The following is a 19,985-nucleotide window of genomic DNA, read 5'->3' as shown; positions in this document are numbered from 1 at the left end:
ATGAGCGCCGCAACCCCAGAGTCGTCCGTGACTGGACCTAATGGTCAGGGGTCCCTTTACCTTTTATGTACACATTGGTGGTCATCTGCCCTTCTGCCCCCTCCCCCCGATGGCATTTCAAGCTGTTTTTTGGTTTTGGTTTTTGCATTGCTGTACACACCAGAGAGTGGGTAGGCGTGCAGTCACCAATGCAGATCACCTGATTTGTCTCCCTGTGCTGAACTCCAACGAACCTGGCATCTGAGCATGTGCTGTTCCTAGTGTACACACCTCAGCGTAAACATGGCTTGCCTTTTCAAACTGGGCAGGAGCCGGTTTGAGGGAAAATGCATCAAACAGCATTATATCTCAAGAAACTACAGAATAAATATGGATTGTGGCTAATGTGTACTCAGCTTCAAAAACCATCATTATTGCCGAAGTCAGCAATAACATGTGCAGAGCCCCAGTGTGCGGCAGCTGTGGAAAAGCTGGATTCTATGCTAGGGATGAGTTAAAAAGCGATCAAAAATAAAACTGCCAATCTTACAGTGCCTTTACAGAAGTGTGTGGTGCCATCACACTTGGAACACCGTGTACGGTTTCTGAAGTGGTGGCCACTCTTCAAAAAGGATATTGTAGCGCCAGGAAAGTTGCAGAAAAGGGCGACCAAAACAATCAAAAGGGCTGGATCAGGTTACGGCCATGGAAGCTTTTGCTTTTGGAAACCCAGCGGGCTAAAGAGAGACAGGGATACAGATGTGTTAAAATTTAGCATTGTGCGGAGAAAGCAGAGAAAGAGTTTTCCCTTCTTTCAGAGTTAGAACGTGGTGGGGTCATCCATGCAAGCTGAATGGTGGGAATTAAAGCCAGGCGAAAGGAAGGACCTTTTCCACACAGCAGAGAGTTAAACTGCGGAACTCACTGCCACAAGATGCAGTAAGCAGCCACCAACTTGGGTGGCTATAAAAAGGGTTGGACACATTTGTGGATGAAGAGGCTTTCAGTGGCCACTAGGCAAGATGGCTAGGTTCTGCCTCCACTGGAGAAGGCAGCATGTGTCTGGATAACAGTTAAAAAGGTAAAGGTAAAGGGACGCCTGACCTTTAGGTCCAGTTGTGGCCGACTCGGGTTGCAGCGCTCATCACGCTTTATTGGCCGAGGGAGCCGGCGTACAGCTTCCGGGTCATGTGGCCAGCAGGACTAAGCCGCTTCTGGTGAACCAGAGCAGCGCACGGAAACACCGTTTACCTTCCCGCTGGAGTGGTACCTATTTATCTACTTGCACTTTGACGTGCTTTCGAACTGCTAGGTTGGCAGGAGCAGGGACTGAGCAACAGGAGCTCACCCTGTCGTGGGGATTCGAACCGCCAACCTTCTGATCAACAAGTCCTAGGCTCTGTGGTTTAACCCACAGTGCCACCCGCATCCCATGGATACCAGTTACTGGAAACCAGTTACTGGGAATTAAAAGGGAATTGCTCTTATCCCATTGGGTTGGCCACTGTGAGAACAGGGTGCCAGACTAGATGGGCCCACTTTGGTCTGGTCCAGTCCAGTTTAAGGGCTCGTCTTAAGCTTTTCTCTTTTCTCCAGACTTGGCCACTGCCCGCCCCCTGCCAAAGGACATAACGGCCAGAGCGGTCTGTTCCAGTGTTTTCTGTGTGGATATATTATTTCCCCTCCAGATGGATGGGGCCCCACTGGCTAACAACAATACAAACACTAACCATATAAAGATGACATCGAATGAAGATCAATGAGTAGTAAAACCAGGGGGAGGGAGGCTGGGGAAAGAGAGAGAGTAATAATAACCGAGCCCAAATTAAAATGAGAATTTTTCAAAGTGCAATTGCAGCGGCAGCTTGTCCAATATATACTGGGAAAAGGACTCTTGAGGCCCTGGGCCCTTGCTTCTTTCCATTCTATCCACGGCATTACTGAATTGTTTATTTTATTTATGAATCAATTTCTAGGAGACAACTTGAGGCAATTTACAATGCAATAAACACACACGTATCCACATACAGAGAGAGTTAAAACAACTGGATTTTTTCTTTTCTTTAAAAAAATGCATTTACATATAAAACAATTCTTTTTTTAAAAAAACAAACAAACACCAATAGTGTTTCCATACAAATACCAACTGGGAATCTCCACTTAGAAGGTTTTTTTAAAGGGGGGGGGAGAAATGCCCCCTTTTAATTAGTGATTTCCTGCTCCCTGGTGGGTGCCTCTGTAGTAGCTATTTTGCTCTCATTGGAAGAATTGTTTGGGGTTTGTTTTGAACAAAGCACGATATGAGGCTTTGGCGGAGGGGTGTACAGCGCCTTCCCGTTTCACCTCAGCTGGTCTGCCAACAGACCTGGTTTTTGAAGCCAGCTCCCTGTAGAGCATGTTCTCAAAGTTCCTGCCCTCTTCCATCCTGTGGACATGACAGGAGTGTGAAGATGCTGGGATTGTGGCTTTGGGAGAGCTCATCTTTCTTTGAGACTCTGCCCTGCCATGCCATGCCCAAAATCTTCCTGAAACAGAGCATGTGGAAAGTGTTGAGGCGTCGCTCCTGGCGAATGCAAGTTGCCAGGTAAAAGGTGTAAAGGAGCCCTGGGCAGTTAAGTCCAGTCAAAGGCGACTATGGGGTTGCGGCACTCATTCGCTTTCAGGCCGAGGGAGCCAGCGTTTGTTCACAGACAGCTTTCCGGGTCATGTGGCCAGCAGGACTAAACCGCTTCTGGCGCAACGGAAGACCGTGATGGAAACCAGAGCACACGGAAACGCCGTTTACCTTCCCGCCGCAGTGGTACCTATTCATCTACTCGCACTTGTGTGCTTTCAAACTGCTAGGTTGGCAGGAGCTGGGACAGAGCAATGGGAGCTCACTCCGTCGTGGGGATTCGAACCACCGACTTTCCGATCAGCAAGCCCAAGAGGCTCAGTGGTTTAGACCACAGCGCCACCCGCTGTACTACTCCGTTCTGCCTCAAACCCCATCTGGAATCCTGTGTCCAGTCCTGGGCACCACAGATTCAGAAGGCTATTGACAAGCTAGGAGGTATGCAGAGTGGGGCAACCAATACGATAAAGGGCTTGCAAAGCCTTGGAAGGAACGAGGTGCCTTTTGAGGAACAGTTAAGGGAGTTAGGCACGTTCAACCTAGAGAAGAAAAGACTCGGAGGGCATGACCTTGTTTTCTGCTGGTCCAGCGAGTAGGACCAGTACCAATGGATTCAAATTACAAGAATGGAGATTCTGATTAAACATTAGGAAGAACTTTCTGGAGGTGGTTGGAGGATGGATGGTGGCTAAGAGATTGAGATTCTGACAAGACAGAAGTACTGTTTGGGGGGGACAGGAGGCGGGCAGGTGTGGAGGACTCCCTGGTCCCGAATGGGGCAACTGTGCCCCTGAAGGACCAGGTGAGCAGCCTGGGAGTCATTTTGGACTCACAGCTGTCCATGGAGGCGCAGGTTAATTCTGTGTCCAGGGCAGCTGTCTACCAGCTCCATCTGCTACGCAGGGTGAGGCCCTCCCTGCCCGCAGACTGTCTCGCCAGAGTGGCTCACACTCTGGTTATCTCCTGCTTGGACTACTGCCATGCGCTTTATGTGGGGCTACCTTTGAAGGTGACCCGGAAACTACAACTAATCCAGAATGCGGCAGCTAGACTGGTGACTGGGGGCGGCCGCCAAGACCACATAACACCTGTCTTGAAAGACTTTCATTGGCTCCCAGTATGTTTCCGAGCACAATTCAAAGTGTTGGTGCTGACCTTGAAAGCCCTAAATGGCCTCGGTCCAGTATATCTGAAGGGGCGTCTCCACCCCCATCGTTCTGCCCGGACACTGAGGTCCAGCTCCAAGGGCCTTCTGGTGGTTCCCTCACTGCGAGAAGCCAAGTTACAGGGAACCAGGCAGAGGGCCTTCTCAGTAGTGGCACCCGCCCTGTGGAACACCCTCCCACCAGATGTCAAAGAGAACAACAACTACCAAACTTTTAGAAGACATCTGAAGGCGGCCCTGTTCAGGGAAGCTTTTAATGTTTGCTGTATTACTATATTTTAATATTTCCAGAGTGGCTGGGGAAGCCCAACCAGATGGGCAGGGTATAAATATATTGTTGTTGTTGTTATTCAAACAGCAGAACGAAGGTGGTGGACTCTCCTTCATTGTAAGTTTTTTAAACAGAAAAAAATGGCTGTCCAGGATTCTCGAGTTGCAATTTCTGCATGACCGGCGATTGGACTAACACATCTGGCTGCAGCTGGTGGGAGCTGGAATTCAACACATCTGTAGGACACCAGGTTGGGCAAAGGTGGTGTTGGTTGCCATGCGTGACAACTGCAGGCGTGTCTTTCCCCCCCATCCTTCATGAATTTTTAGGGAAGCTGAGAGAGGCGTACACTTTGCAAAGTGGAGCGCCTGACGTTGTCTTGTGGGTCAACCTTTGAGCAAATTTGGCTGACTTTGCACCACATCCACTCCCCACGCAGCCCCCTTACATAGATGTGTGGACTCGCTATCTGGTTTTTGTGTCATTCTCCTGGAGGTGGGAGGAAGAGGAGGGGGCAGGCGTGCTGGGCTGGGTGAGCACACCCAGCGCTTCCAGCTTTTGGTGTCAGCTCCGATGAGGCATCTTGGTGACTGTGTCATCTCCCATCTCCCAGGATGTCCTCAACCCAGCAGGGAGCTTGTGGAAACTCCCACCCAGTCCTGCCAGCTGCCAACTCACCCTTGATGGGAACAAATTGCCCCTTAATGAAATACAGAGTATATTAAGCTTTACCCGTTTGGGGAGAGAGAGGGGAGGCCCCCTTTGTATATGCTAACTCACTTAAATCTGCATGCAAAAACGTTAAATCCACCTGGGATCTAGCTCTCTGAATTCTTAAAAAAGCAGATAGCAGGTTAATATTTATTATAATATATCTATTCATACACCGCCTTTTTCCCCTGACAGTGAGTTAAGGGTGCGGGGGAGGTACACACACCCTAGGTCTTTTGGAAACTGTGCAAATGTAGACGTCGTAATATCCGATTCAGGCTTCTTTCTTGAGGGTGGAGAGCCTGAGCCAGAGGACGTCCTATCGAAACAGCAAGTCTTGATTCCTAATCCAGAGTTTGGCAATAGCCGTTCTTCCTGGTCACCTACGGTGAGCTGATAGTGCCTGCGGGTGACCAGAGGCAAGGAAAGAAGGATTTGTTGCTTTAGTCAGTGCAATTTCTTGCTTCTTTCAGGTGTGCATGGACAGGCACGTTAACCAGAGTTTTGTGAGCTGCTGCAGGCGATTTACTACATGGCCCAGGAAGCTGGCTTGGTTATTTATATATTTATTTACTGTGATTACAGCCTACCTTCTTTTCCCCCACTTCCAAGGAGCTCAAAGTTTTATACGCAGTTCTCCCCTGTCTCATTTAACACCCCCGTGAGGAAGGTCAGGGAGAGAGGGGGGGCAGTGCCTAGCCCAAAGTTACACCCAGCGAGCTTAATAGCCAGGTGGGGATTTGAACCCTGGAAGTGACAGCTGGACCATAAAGAAGGCTGATCACCGAAGAATGGATGCTTTTGAATTATGGTGCTGGAGGAGACTCTGGAGAGTCCCATGGACTGCAAGAAGATCAAACCGATCCATTCTGAAGGAAATCAGCCCTGAGTGCTCACTGGAAGGACAGATCCTGAAGCTGGGGCTCCAAGACTTTGGCCACCTCATGAGAAGAGAAGACTCCCTGGAAAAGACCCTGATGTTGGGAAAGATGGAGGGCACAAGGAGAAGGGGACGACAGAGGACGAGAGGGTTGGACAGTGTTCTCGAAGCTACTAAAATGAGTTTGACCAAACTGCGGGAGGCAGTGGAAGACAGGAGTGCCTGGCGTGCTCTGGTCCAGGGGGTCACGAAGAGTCGGACACGACTAAACGACTCAACAACAACAACTCTCCCAGGTCTTTATCCAACGCTCTAACCACTGAGCCACCCTGGCTCAGTCACATGGTTCATCTCGGCAGGATATGATGATGGCGCACACACAAAAAGCCCTGTTATGTCCCCCCCCCAATTGCATACAGTGCTGTAGTTTCCCCAGCAAGGGCTCACCCCTTGGGCGTTGCCCTTGAGAGAGCAGAGGGTATCTGGCAGGCCCTGGCACACAGTGCTCCTGAGACGTCCCGAAATAACTTCTGCGCACCGCTGTCATCGGCTCCCACCCACCCTGGCTCCTTCTCCCTCCGGCTTCCTCAGCCGACACCTCGCATCTCCACAACTGAGAGGTGACGAAGGCTCAGGGGCTTTGCCCTTCCCCTCCATGCCTCCGTTTGCCCCCCTTTCCCAAAACACGTAGGAAGGTGGGTGGCGAACGTCTTTCCCCATCTGACGGCAAGGGGCGTCACTCAGCCACACGGCTGCCCTTCCGCCAGCCGCTCTCTTGCTCCCGCCGATGCCGCACCATGTACCCCTACAAGCCGCATGGCACAGACGCCTTCGGGACCCCTCTGCGGCGCACCCCGCCACGGACTTGGAGGGGCGGCCTGAAGAGGAAGAGCCTGTCTCCTCCGCATCCCCAAGGCTGCAGCAGCCCTGATAGCGGACTGGGTGCCTTCCTGGCCAGCCACGGGATTGACCCTCGGCCTGACTCGTCTGTGGGATGCAGGTAAAAGAAGCCGCGTGCAGGATTCAAGAGACAGTGTGGTGTAGTGGTTAGAGAGTCAGAGCAGGACCTGGGAGAGACCAGGGTTCAAATCTCCGCTCGGCCGGGAAGCTCACTGGGTGGTGGCCTGGGGGCCAGTCACTGCCTCTCTCAGGCTGGCCTACCTCACAGGGGTGTTGGGATTAAATGTGCACCACCTTGAGCTCTTTAGAGATGGGATATAAATACCGTATTTTTTGCTCTATAAGACTCACTTTTTCCCTCTTAAAAAGTAAGGGGAAATGTGTGTGTGTCTTATGGAGCGAATGCAGGCTGCGCAGCTATCCCAGAAGCCAGAACAGCAAGAGGGATTGCTGCTTTCACTGCGCAGCGATCCCTCTTGCTGTTCTGGCTTCTGAGATTCAGAATATTTTTTTTCTTGTTTTCCTCCTCCAAAAACTAGGTGCGTCTTGTGGTCTGGTGCGTCTTATAGAGCGAAAAATACGGTAAATAAGACTGGCATTGTGGCCAGGGATAGGAATATGCCTTCCTGCTCATTGGTTCCCTCTTACGTTCTAGAAGCTGGTTTATACCTAGTCATACCAAGCCAGCGGTAGCTTCCAAGGATTTCAGGAACAGATGTTTCCCAACCCCACCTTGAGAACCTGTGACCTTCTGCACACAAAACAGGTGATCTGCCTGCCGAGCTGCCAGCCGCTTCCCTGAAAATCCACCACTGCATTTCTTGGGTGAATCATGGGCCTCGGGTGGCGAGTGCGAGTTCAACAGCTGTTGAACACAGCGCAGCTGTTTAAGAGGGAATGTAGCCACCCAGCGGGTCTGAGTAGAAGGAGGCTGGGGGCAAAGGTCAACCAGACTTGTTTGCACCAAATTTTGCTGTGGGGTTAGACGAGATTGGCTGTTTATTGGGCATCCGTTCTGATTTGTTGTCTAGACGACCTTGCGTCGAGCAAATGGCATCCCATGCTTTCCCGTGCATTTTCTTAATGTCAGTTCCTGTTCTCTCAAGGGGGGGGGGTGAGAGGTAAGCTTTAATTACATACCTCCCCTGGTTTATTTTTTCCTTTCCTTTTTTACGGGTTGCGGAAAAACAACGACCCCTTAGCACTGAATTATCTTAATGTAAAAGCAGGACATTTATCAAGGCCCTACATATTTACGAGTGACTAATAGTGTCTTCAGAGGAACTACATAGAGCCATTGTCACAGCTGGTCCTTCTAATGCAGGCCGGCCCTATCGTTAGGCAACCGCTTCAAGCAGCCAATGTGAGCAAGTGGGCAGTGGTGGCGAGGTCCAAAGGGGAAACCGATCAACTTTTTCATCTCTGGCCTCCACTGGGCACAAAAGAGGAGGAGCGAGGGATGGCAGCAGCCAAACTGGCAGAGGAACATAGGAGAACATAAGTAAAGGAGCCCTGGGCAGTTAAGTCCAGTCAAAGGTGACTATGGGGTGCGGCACTCATTTGCTTTCTGGCCAAGGGAGCTGGCATTTGCCCACAGACAGCTTTCTGGGTCATGTGGCCAGCATGACTAAACCGCTTCTGGTGCAACGGGGACGCCGTTTACCTTCCCACCACAGCGCTCCCTATTTATCTACTTGCACTTATATGCTTTTGAACGGCTAGGTTGGCAGAAGCTGGGACAGAGCAGTGGGAGCTCACCCCCTTAGAACGGATTCGGACCTCCTACCCTCCAATCGGTTTAGACCACAGCGCCACCCACGTCCCTACCGACAAACAGAACATAGGAACAGAATCTAGTACGTTTATAATAATGGAAAGCACTTGCGGAAATTGGTTTTAGAGGAGCTCAGATCTGTTAGGTTACTTCCTCTGTTGTGTGTGTGAGTGAATTTGCATGGAGCATATATCTAGCAATGATTTTGATTAAAACATTATGAACATTTGGAAATTTCCAGGTTGGACGTGTGTTGCAACTGAGCAAATAAGAAATGAACCAGATAACTCACAATAACTTAATTTTTGGAATTTTGAGTACTTTAGCAATTACCTTACATTATGGATATAAATTCTGTATTTTTTTCATTCCTTCTTTCATTTTTTTGAAAGGCCTTTGTCCTTTAACCATCCTTTTAGAAGTGTGTGGGATGTTTTTAATGCATCTCTGTGGCAGGGGGTTGTCTGCCTGTATGGTTGTAAGTCGCTTTGTGCTGCCCGGACCAAGATAAGCACCTAACAAATTCAATTAATAATAACAACAACAATTTTAAAAATTAGGTGGAGTCAGACCATTAGGATCCATCTCAGTATTGCCAACACAGACTGGCAGCAGCTCTCCAGAGTTTCAGGCTATCCCAGCCATGCCTGGAAATGCCATCGGGGATTGAACGTGGGAGCTTCTGTGTGGGAAACAGGCGTTACAGTATCTTCCCTTAAGACGGCTCCACCAAGAATTGAACTGGGTTGCTGGTTGCAAATTCCCAATAACTTCACCATGGAACCAACCAACTATTTGCGGACAAAGGTTGCCTCAACCGTATTTGTTAAGGTCTACTCCAGGGGTCAGCAAACTTTTTCAGCAGGGGGCCGGTCCACTGTCCCTCAGACCTTGTGGGGGGCCAGACTATGGGTTTTTTTCGGGGGGGGGGGATGAATCAGTTCCTATGCCCCACAAATAACCCAGAGGTGCATTTTAAATAAAAGGACACATTCTACTCATGTAAAAACACACTGATTCCCAGACCATCTGTAGGCCGGATTTAGAAGGCGATTGGGCCGGATCTGGCCCCCGAGCCTTAGTTTGCCTACCCATGGTCTATTCCATTTAAAGAGACAGAACTCATTGGACAGGGCCAGTCTGGGCCAGTCTGGGCTGAAGGAACATGGGCATGAGAAAGGCCCTGCAGGATCAGGCCCATGCAGTCAAGCATCTTGTTCTCTCAGTGGCTGACCAGATGGCCATCGCGGGGAACCCTCAAGCAGGGCTGAGTGCAGGGCCACACTCTCCCCTCCTGCAGTTTCCATCAGCCTCTATCCATTTCAGCCTCTGGCTAGTAGCCATTGATAGCCTTAAAGGTAAAGGGGCCCCTGAGAAGGGGAGTCACTGGTATCTTAAGGATGTAAAATGCGTATTTTAAATTGTAAAACAGAAAACTTAATAAAAATTATAAACAAAAAAAGAAGAAATTAGTGAGGAAGCTGCGATGCAGCAGTTGGCAACCCAAAGCACCGCTTGCCAAATCCGGAAGAAGGCAGAAGATATTGACGGACAGGTGGGCAGCTGTGAAACTGCAACAGACGCTATGTCTATTCCTGGACCAGGAAAGCTCGGCCAGCATAGTTCCTGCACTGCCTACTTCAAGACCAGATTGTTGTAATGCTCTCTATGTAGAGCTTCCCTCGCGCTTGATCCGGAAGCTGCAGTTAGTGCTGGATGCTGGAGCACGATTGCCGGCAGGAGTGAGACCGTGTCGGCATGCAGCGCCTCTGCTCAGAGATTTGCCCTGGCTGCCTATTTGCTACTGGGCCAAGTTCAAGGTGTTACTATTAGCATAAGGTAAAGGTAAAGGGACCCCTGACCATTAGGTCCAGTCGTGACCGACTCTGGGGTTGCGGCGCTCATTTCTCTTTACTGGCCGAGAGAGCTGGCGTACAGCTTCCAGGTCATGTGGCCAGCAGGACTAAGCCGCTTCTGGCGAACCAGAGCAGCGCACGGAAACGCCGTTTACCTTCCCGCTGAAGCTGTACCTATTTATCTACTTGCACTTTGAGGTGCTTTCGAACTGCTAGGTTGGCAGGAGCAGGGACCGAGCAACGGGAGCTCACCCTGTCGCGGGGATTCAAACTGCCGACCTTCTGATCCACAAGCCCTAGGCTCTGCGGTTTAACCCACAGCGCCACCCGCGTCCCATTGATAGCCTTAGGCTCCATTAATTGGTCTGCTCCTCTTTTAAATCCATCACTCCCTCCTGTGGCAGGGAGTTTCCACAGTTTGCTGCGAAGAAGTACCTTATTTTATCCATCCTGAATCTTCCAACGTTCAGCTGCATTGAATGTCCATTTTGTTGCCCAAGGCAGAGGATAATATGCCCGCATCCCCTTCCACATAGAGAAGCACTGACTGTCGAACCTTTCTTCCGATATTAGTGATGGGGTAGCCTCACCTGAGAGGAAGAAGCAGGGCAGCACATGCTGCTCACCCTGGTCTCACGTCTGCCACCCGAGGCAGCTCCCACACTTTGCCTTACAGCTGGGCCAGCAACCCGGGTCCAGAATGAGAATTTGAGCCCACAGCGGGCAGCTCGATGGAGGTGTTGACGCAGTGTGTGGCAGCTGTGGGGAAAATCCAAATTCCAGGCTATGGGAATTTGAAAATAAAGCTGCCACAATCATAATGTGGTTCTTCAAATTTATGGTGCAACCACACTCGCAATACCGCATGCCGTTCTGGTTGCCTTGCCTCAAAGCGGATGTTGTAGAGCTGGAAAAGGGCAAGGGGATGGAGCAACTGAGGAAAGGTTTAGAGAAAAGGTGAATAAGGGCTCATCCACACTTCTTTTGTGCCCCACACTTTCTCAGTAAAGGTCTGCACTTTAAAGCTCCATGTCTGAGAACACACCACGGCTTTCCCCAGGAAACCCCGCTCTTTAACGCTGAATCGGAACCAACGGCAATTCGGGTTTTCTTCTGCGGATTGCCCTTTGCTCTGATTCATCAGTAAATAGCGGGGGTTTCTCCAGAAAAAAAACCTGGGGCAAATAAAGAGGGTTTGGACACAGCTTTAAAGCGTGGGTCTGTGCCTGGAAACATGCCACAAAAGGAACTCCCAGAAGTGACATGATGGAAATTCATAGCATTATGCATTGTGAAAGAAGTGAAGAGAAAGAAAGCATTTCTCACGGACGTCCAGTGAACACTGGAATATTCAGGTCAGAAGAAAGTCCTTCACACGGCCCTTGTTAAACTTTGGAATACTCTCGCACAGGACTCAGTGATGGTCGCCAAGTTGGATGGCTTTAAAAGAGAGTTTGGCAAACTCATGGGGGATGAGACTCTCTGTGGCTACTAGTCCAGGAGGGCTGCTTTAGTTGGTGCCAAAATATTGTCAAAATGTGGGGGGGGGGAGTCAGCTGCCCTTCCAACTTGCCTCCAGAAGGGAGCCTTGCAGAACCACCAGTTTCACCTCCATTCCCCTTGGGGAGAGGGGCTTCTTTCTTGCCCCCCAATTCCTCTACTCCCATCTCACCCCTATTCCATGTTCCCCACTGCACACCCTCCCCACTGATACAGACCACCCGCGTGGCTGTTTCTCCCTCCCCCATTAAGTGCCCCCCTCAACCCTCCCTCCCACCTTTCCGCGCTTAAAGTCCTAAACTGCTATTACCCCAAATCCTTTCTCTCCCCCCCCCCTTTTTTTCTTTTTTATGGATGCTCTTAACTTTATCCATCATTCCTCTTTGGGTGGATTATCCGAGCCAAGAGAGAGATAGGGGGGTTAAGAGCAGCGGGGGCAACACGTGTCCCCGTTAAAAGCTTTCCGCAGCTGTCGTGGTCTTTCGTTTTTCCGCCCCCCCCCGCCCCCCAGTCACATACGCCAATCCCCGCGAGCCCAGGAGTCCTGCTGCCCCCCTCCCTCTCCCTAAGAGCTTTAGGAGGAGGAAGTGGAGGCGGCGGTCCAGAGGATGCTTTTCCCATCTCCGCCTCTGCCTGCATCTTCGCCTGCATCCCCGAGCATCCTTCCTCCTCCAACGCAGCGGGTCCCCTCGCCTCCCCCCCCCCCACAAAAAAGGCCGGCGGGGGAGGAGCCTGGCATGCAAATGAGGCCCAGCTAAACCGGGGCGAGGAGCGGCATCCCGGACAGCAGCTGTACTGAGGGCGCCCTCCTCTTCCTCGCCCCCCACTGCAGCCTGGCCAGTCCCCCCTCCCGTCAAAGACGTCCCTGCCACCACCCCTCTTTGCATGCAGCTCCCCCCACAGGGAAGGAGGCTGCCAGGCGCCCACAGCCCATAAGCCCCTGGGTGCGTTGTGGGGGGGGCACACCTTTGGGTGTTGGGGGGTCCCCGGCTGAGCCATGCAAGTTTCCATCGCCTGCACGGAGCAGAACCTGCGGAGCCGGAGCAGCGATGACCGGCTGTGCGGCGGGGGGACGCGGGGCCAGGGCAGCGGGGGGCAAGGCAATGGGGGGTACCAGCCCCCCGGCAAGGGACCCCGGCTAGCCATGGGGCCGCGGGCTCCAGGGCAGAACCTGCCCCACATCGCCTTCCTGCTGAGGGAGTCCACCGGCCGGGCCACGGGCATGAACTACAGGTAGGGGCTTTTTTCTGATGGGGGATGGGATATCGAGGGGGGCTGGAGCGGGGGGAGGGGGTTTTAGGCTGGAGGGATCCGTGGAGAGGGCTTGGGGGGGGGGGCAGAATGAAGGGAGCTGGTGCTCTGGCACGGGACCTCACCCCTGTCCCAGAGGAAGGTGAAAGGAGTTTAAACTGCTGGGGGGGTGCTATGGGGTTACTAAGGAGAACTCTCTGCCTGAGATTATGAGGAGGGGGGCAGAGTCGCAGTCGTTTGCAGGACACCCCACGGGAGGTGTCTGCTGCCAATGGGGGTTGCTGGAGGATGGGTTGGAGAGAGAGGATAGAGGGTTTGGCGGGGGGGGGGTTCAGTCCCTTGGAAAGGGAGAAGGCGGATTCTGCAGATGAAGAAGGACCTTGCAGGGAAGACGCGATGGTGGGGGGGGGGAGTCACACCACATGTGGAAGCAATATTTTATGAGATGCTTCTTTGCAAAATTCTTGGGGGATGTAAATGTGGGATTTTGGCTTTTTCTGAGGCTGGCAGCTCATCCTCTGCGGCGGCGGGGGGGGGCTTTGTTGGGGTGCAGCTTGCTGAGGGTGTGGTCCAGAGGGCAAGGAGAAGCAGGAAAGGCACGTTGGAGGGGAGCAAAATCCCTGGGGCAGCTATTGGGGGGGTGGGGAAAGGGGGGAGTGTGAACTTGTCGCTTGCAGATACTTCGATACTAGGGGTCCCAGGACTCCTGGGTTCTTTGAGAAGAAATTCTGACCTACAAACAGAGGTTGTGTCAGGCCAGGATCCTACCCTAAATGTGGGGGGGGGGAGGTAAGAGAACTGGTGGGGTGAAGGAGGAAAGATTGGGGGGGTCCTGGGTAGAAAAGCTCTCCCTGAACCTCAAAAGGCTGAAGGGGAAGGGGGGGGTTTCATCAAACTCTGGATTACGCAGCGAGTTCGGCTCCTTTTAGAGGAGCTGTTTTGGAATGGGGGGGGTGGGGAGGCACAAAGAGGCCAAAGCAGGCCCCCCCAGTAGTTACTGCTTTCGCCCCCCCGCAGCACAGACTCAGAACTGCACAGACGCCACACTTCCAATCTCTCTCTTCATATTTGGCATTTTAATCAAAGTTGGGACAGATCTCTGCTAACCCCAAGGTTAATCCATTTGCTCACAAGAAAGGGTGGGTGGGGAGGAGAGAGCCTTGTAGGGCGGGGGGGGGTGCTGTGCCTGTGAGCCAGGACGCCTGGGTTCTCTGAAACAGGGGGAGGGACATAGGATCTAGCGGGTTGGAGCAAGGAGGGGTGCATAAAGGCGGGGGGGGGAGGACCCCCCCATGAACTTGGGGGGAAAACTCTGGAGGTTTTTGAAAAAAGGAAAATTGGGAGTGTGGGGTGGAATCATGGGAGCCCATCACCTCTGGAAGGTCAGGGAGGGGTGTAGTGGTATCTTAACACAATCTGGAGAAACCCACAAATCTGCAGGTTTCCCCAGGAGAGGGATTGTGGCGAGGGAAGGAGGTCAGGTTTGGATGCTAAAAAAAATTTAAAGGCCACCCAAAATCTCTCTGCATTTGTTTTGGCGTAATGTCTGAATGTTGCAGTAATGCAGGGGTGGGCCGTGGAAGAGAAAGGAACTGGAACTTCCCCCCCCCCAAGCACTCCTCGAATCTTCCCTCATTCTCATCCCAGCCCAATTCAGGCCTGTGCTATGTATAAACACCCCTCTGGCACAAGTCCTCAGACCCAGGAAGGGCAGTGAGGCCTAGTGGTGGTGTTTCACGAAGAGGCTGTTATTTCTGCTGAGTGTTTTTTTGGGGGGGGCATATATGAAAACGTGAAGGCAGGAGCAATCTGGGGTTTCCTTTTATATGCTGTGTGTGTTTTGCCTGCCTAGAAATAGGTTGTGGGGGAAGAGGGGAAGGGAGCCAGGGCTCCTGAGTTCTTCTGGCACAGGAGCCGAGTGGAGTGGGTTTTCGAGCGAGGTTGGGATGGGCCTGGCAGGCGGCCAGGACTCCTGGGTCCAATTCCCCTGGTGCACCACAGAGTAGGGTTGTTGCTGGGGCTGGCCGGCTTCCAAACCGCCTGGCAGAGCCCATAATTGCCGCTCTGCGCCTCTGCTCAGGTTGCCCTGGGCCGGAGCCAGCCCAGTTCCGAGGTTAGAAAGCCAGATTAAAAGCAGGAGATGCTGAACTTTCCACAGGAGGAGTGGAGTCATGTCTGTTCCTTGGGGGCTGTGGGAAAGTGGGGAGGGGGCAAGGGAGCAGCAGGGGTGGGGAGCCTGGGTCTTGCATGGGAATGGGGGGGTCCTAGCTAGAGGTGAAGGTCAAGGACCTCAGTTCTGCAAGAAAGAAATTAATATGTATATGTGTTTTTGTGTGTTCGCGCAGAGGAGGTTGATGTATTTATGTAAAAATACAGGTATAGTGTTCTATTTTGGGCCGCAAATTGTATTCCCGCTTCTGATCTCATTCCTCTTGAAGATGTAGATGAAAACATTGCTGAATATTTATTATTTATGTTCAGTGTTTATATCCAACCATTGTTGTGTACAGAAGGCGCCTAAGGAAGTTTATGGCATATTAACTTTTTTATGGGGGGGAGGATAAGTGCATTGTGCAGAGGAAACCCCAAACTGAGGTTTAAGTGCATGGGGAGGGGCGATCACTACAATCAGAAGAGAGCAAAATTTGTGCTGGGGGCTGGGTGAAAGTCTTTTTCAGCTAGTGACCCCTGAGCATGTAGAGAGTGCTTTTTTGCATACCACTGAACCGGCACAAGCAGCCATCGCACATGCCATTTTCAGCACCCAATAACCATCAACCGTATCTGGACTTGGAGTGTCGCCCCCTGGAATAGGTTTTGATTACACTCAGGGAGATTGATGGATTATTAGTCACTTTACTGGGCCTCCAGGATTTGGGGGGGTGTGGGGTAATGTCCCCCCTGGCCAGGTGACTGAGGGTTTTCCTGCAGGTTGACCAGCTGGCTTGAGTCACCTGGGGCTATCGCTTCCAAAGGGCCAAGAGCTCTGGATACCTGTGGCAGAAAACCCAGTCTTGCCCCTTGGCACACAAGCCTTTAGAAATGCTCAAAATGGCTTGCACAGGAGATATTCCCTGTAGGATTGTGCCCTGGGGTTAGACAGATCTATAGGACCCCAGTAACCTACCCCTCCTACCATCTGCACCCTGTTCTCGTCTTGGACCAGGTAGCTCACCCTTTGCCAACCTGATGCCGCCGCCCCCCAGCTAGTTGCTTTGAGCTACAACTCCCAGCAGTCCCAGTCAGCATGGGGTGTGTGGTCCCTGCGTTGCAGTCAAGCGCCTTGTCTTAAAGAATTTAGGAAGTGGGCGGGGGCTCCCCTGTCCTTTAATATGGCCTTATGATCTGGCACGGGCTCAGGGCTGGGTACGTTGTTGTTGTTGTTGAGTCGTCTAGTCGTGTCCGACTCTTCGTGGTCCCCTGGACCAGAGCATGCCAGGCACTTCTGTCTTCCACTGCCTCCCGCAGTTTGGTCAAACTCATGCTGGTAGCTTCGAGAACACTGTCCCACCATCTCGTCCTCCGTCGTCCCCTTTTCCTTGTGCCCTCCATCTTTCCCAACATCAGGCTCTTTTCCAGGGAGTCTTCTCTTCTCATGAGGTGGCCAAAGTCTTGGAGCCTCAGCTTCAGGATCTGTCCTTCCAGTGAGCCCTCAGGGCTGATTTCCTTCAGAATGGAGAGGTTTGATCTTCTTGCAGTCCATGGGACTCTCAAGAGTCTCCTCCAGCACCAGAATTCAAAAGCATCCATTCTTCGGCGATCAGCCTTCTTGATGGTCCAGCTCTCACTTCCATACATCACTACTGGGAAAACCAGAGCTTTAACTATATGGACCTTTGTTGGCAAGGTGATGTCTCTGCTTTTTAAGATGCTGTCTAGGTTTGTCATTGCTTTAGGGCTGGGTATATTGTTCCATAAAACCCACCTTTAGGAAGTTGAGCTAGAGGATGCTTTGGGTCCCTCCTCCCAACTTTAAAATTCTATGGTTCCTTCTGAGCGATTGAGGTTGTTCTGGTCCACTGGAGAGTTGTGGGGGGCCGATTGGGTTTCTGGCCTGTCTCCCCTCCACCATCTGTTTTCCACAGCTCCCTTATGGTTTAATTATGAGGCCAAGTCGCGATCCGTATCCGCGCGGCAGCTGGTGGGTAGGGGACTTTGATACTTGCCCCCGATGTGGGGAAGGGAGGAGAGAATGGGGTTGCCATAACCACCTCTCTCTCTCTCACCTCCCCCTGCCCCTCCAAGGGAGACCTCTCGCTCAGCAGCAGAGCATCGGGTGACGGGTTCAATTCCAGGCTGGGAGAGACTCCCACACACACACTGCCATGTGAAATCCCAGAGGGTTGCTGCCAGTCTGTGCAGTTTTTTTTAGAATCATAGCATTGTAGAGCTGGAAGAGGGACCCCCCGTCTCACAACAAATGTGATTGATCTTCAGAAAACACAACCTGGAAAAAAGAGACAATGCTCGTACTTTTGTAAACCTAAGAAAATCTTTTAAAAAAATTATTTAAAAGAAAGTTCTTCCTGACATTTAGTCGGAATCTCCATTATTGTCATTTGGATGGCTGGGAGTGGGGTTATTGGTCTGTTTCCTTTCCCCCCCTGACTTTATTATATATTTTGTGCTTTCACATTGGAATTTTTATGCTGTCAACTACCCTGAGATCTATGGATGAAGGGGGCGTAAAATGAAATAAATATTGGTTCGGGTTGGTTTGGTTTGGTTCGGGTCTTACCCTCTGGGGCAGCAGAAAAACAAACTTCCTCCATCTTCAATGCGACAGACAGATTTTTCTACGAAGCTGAGCAGGGGTTTCCTGTCTGTGGTCCATGGGGCAGCTGTGGTCTTCAGGTGGTCTTTGGTGGTATGTCTGTAAAAATGCAATTAAGAATCGTGCAGCACCTGCTACGGTGCATTACAACTGCCGCAGAAGGCAGGGAAAGTAATAAGTGGTCTTCCGTGGAGCAAGAAACTGCTAGTACTTTTGCAAAACTAAGCAGGGTGTGGTCTGGTTTCAAACTGGATGGGGAACCGCATGTTGAGATTCCTGCATTGCAAGGGGTTGGACTAAATGACCCTCTGGGCTCCTTCCAGCTCTACATACATATCTACAATTCTAAGACCCTCAGCAATTTTCAATTGGTCTGCGGCAGTGGCGGTGATACAGAGTTTGGGATTTGAAGAGGGGTGATGAGCAAATCTCCGCCTGCTTAATGTCTGTGTGTCCTGTTCCAGCACAGGAGCAAGGGCACTGAAAGAAGTTGGCAACTGTTGTTGTTGTTGAGTCGTTTCGTCGTGTCTGACTCTTTGTGACCCCCTGGACCAGAGCACACCAGGCACTCCTGTCTTCCACTGCCTCCCACAGTTTGGTCAAACTCATGTTGGTAGCTTCGAGAACACTGTCCCACCATCTCGTCCTCCGTCGTCCCCTTCTCCTTGTGCCCTCCATCTTTCCCAACATCAGGGTCTTTTCCAGGGAGTCTTCTCTTCTCATGAGGTGGCCAAAGTCTTGGAGACTCAGCTTCAGGATCTGTCCTTCCAGGGAGCACTCAGGGCTGATTTCCTTCAGAATGGAGAGGTTTGATCTTCTTGCAGTCCATGGGACTCTCAAGAGTCTCCTCCAGCACCAGAATTCAAAAGCATCCATTCTTCGGCGATCAGCCTTCTTTATGGTCCAGCTCTCACTTCCATACATCACTACTGGGAAAACCATAGTTGGCAACTATGACCTGCAAAGTTTTACCTAACTAGCTATTTACTACAGTATATCTTTAATCTGAGCTTCTTCAAGGAGCTTAAGGCAATGAACCTAGTTCTCCTCCCTACCCCACCCATTTCATCTTCACAACAACCTTGCCAGGCAGGTTAGGCTGAGATAGAGAGTGACTGTGAGGTCCAAAGCTGAGCAGGGATTTGAACCTGGGCCTTCCCAGGCCTGGACCGAGACTGTGAGTCAACCTTGCCCTTGAAGGTCAAAAAAAATGGAAAGGGCAGGAAAGAGATGGAAACTGCCCAGAGCGATTGATCCCTACGCCTTGTTCTGTGGAAAGAGCAGCACTTACTGGGTTCTACAAGAAAATGCAGAGGCTCAAAACTATTTGCAAGTCACCCTGGAGAGCCCCTTCTCATTCCCCAGTGTGTCGCTACGATGAAACGCACTCTGTGCATGCTCCATGGCACTGCCTTTAATACTGACCCGTGTTTTTAGAACCCACCTTGTTTTTGCACTTCTAAGTTGTTTTGAAGTGTTTTGAATATTGCGCTTTGTTAGCGTGACCTGCCCAGGCACATTAGGGTGAAGGGTGGGAAACAAACAAACATTCAGCCGTGCTGTAGTAGCTTATCTCACAGCTTTTGGGGGGCTCCTTCCACAGCAACCTTACTAATATTAGTGCAACCGTTGAGCAGCCTTTGTCCAAAGAGATCTGCAGCGACACCCGCCAACTTGTTGTTGTTGTTTAGTCTTGTCCAACTCTTTGTCGCATGCTAGGCACTCCTGTCTTCCACTGCCTCCCGCAGTTTGGTCAAAGTCATGCTGGTAGCTTCGAGAACACTGTCCAACCATCTCGTCCTCTGTCGTCCCCTTCTCCTTGTGCCCTCCATCTTTCCCAACTTCAGGGTCTTTTCCAGGGAGTCTTCTCTTCTCATGAGGTGGCCAAAGTCTTGGAGCCTCAGCTTCAGGATCTGTCCTTCCAGTGAGCACTCAGGGCTGATGTCCTTCAGAATGGAGAGGTTTGATCTTCTTGCAGTCCATGGGACTCTCAAGAGTCTCCTCCAGCACCAGAATTCAAAAGCATCCATTCTTCGGCGATCAGCCTTCTTTATGGTCCAGCTCTCACTCCCATACATCACTACTGGGAAAACCATAGCTTTAACTATACAGGCCTTTGTCGGCAAACTTAAATGTCTTTAAAAGAGGATTAGACAAAATCGTGGAGGGCTCTTGAATGGCAGTGCTTTTGAATTTCAGTTGCTGGAAACCACAGGAAGGGAGAGGGGCTCTGGCTGACCACTGTGAGAACAGAATTCTGGACTACATGGGCCACTGGCCTGAATCATAGAGTTGAAAGGGACTCCCAAA

The 19,985-nt window shown here is 51.3% G+C and overlaps 1 protein-coding gene across 5 annotated transcripts in view; it reads left to right on the top strand.

The window, feature by feature from the left end:
- Positions 1–19,985, top strand: part of KCNAB3 (potassium voltage-gated channel subfamily A regulatory beta subunit 3) — a 53,767-nt gene that overhangs the window by 9,999 nt on the left and 23,783 nt on the right. For 4 of the 5 annotated variants that reach the window (XM_083581040.1, XM_083581039.1, XM_083581038.1 and 1 more), the window contains exon 1: positions 12,501–12,883. The exons of the other annotated variant lie outside the window; for it this stretch is intronic. In XM_083581040.1, coding sequence (XP_083437166.1) covers positions 12,648–12,883 — 236 coding nt within the window. In that variant the 5' untranslated portion in view covers positions 12,501–12,647. Of the gene's footprint in view, positions 1–12,500; positions 12,884–19,985 lie in introns of those variants that run through there. 5 annotated transcript variants of the gene reach the window in all.

Source organism: Podarcis filfolensis (assembly GCF_964270895.1).
Source record: "Podarcis filfolensis genome assembly, chromosome: 13".
NCBI lineage: Eukaryota > Metazoa > Chordata > Lepidosauria > Squamata > Lacertidae > Podarcis > Podarcis filfolensis.
The sequence above is the reverse complement of the archived record's forward strand: the minus strand, read 5'-3'. Positions and strand labels throughout refer to the sequence as shown.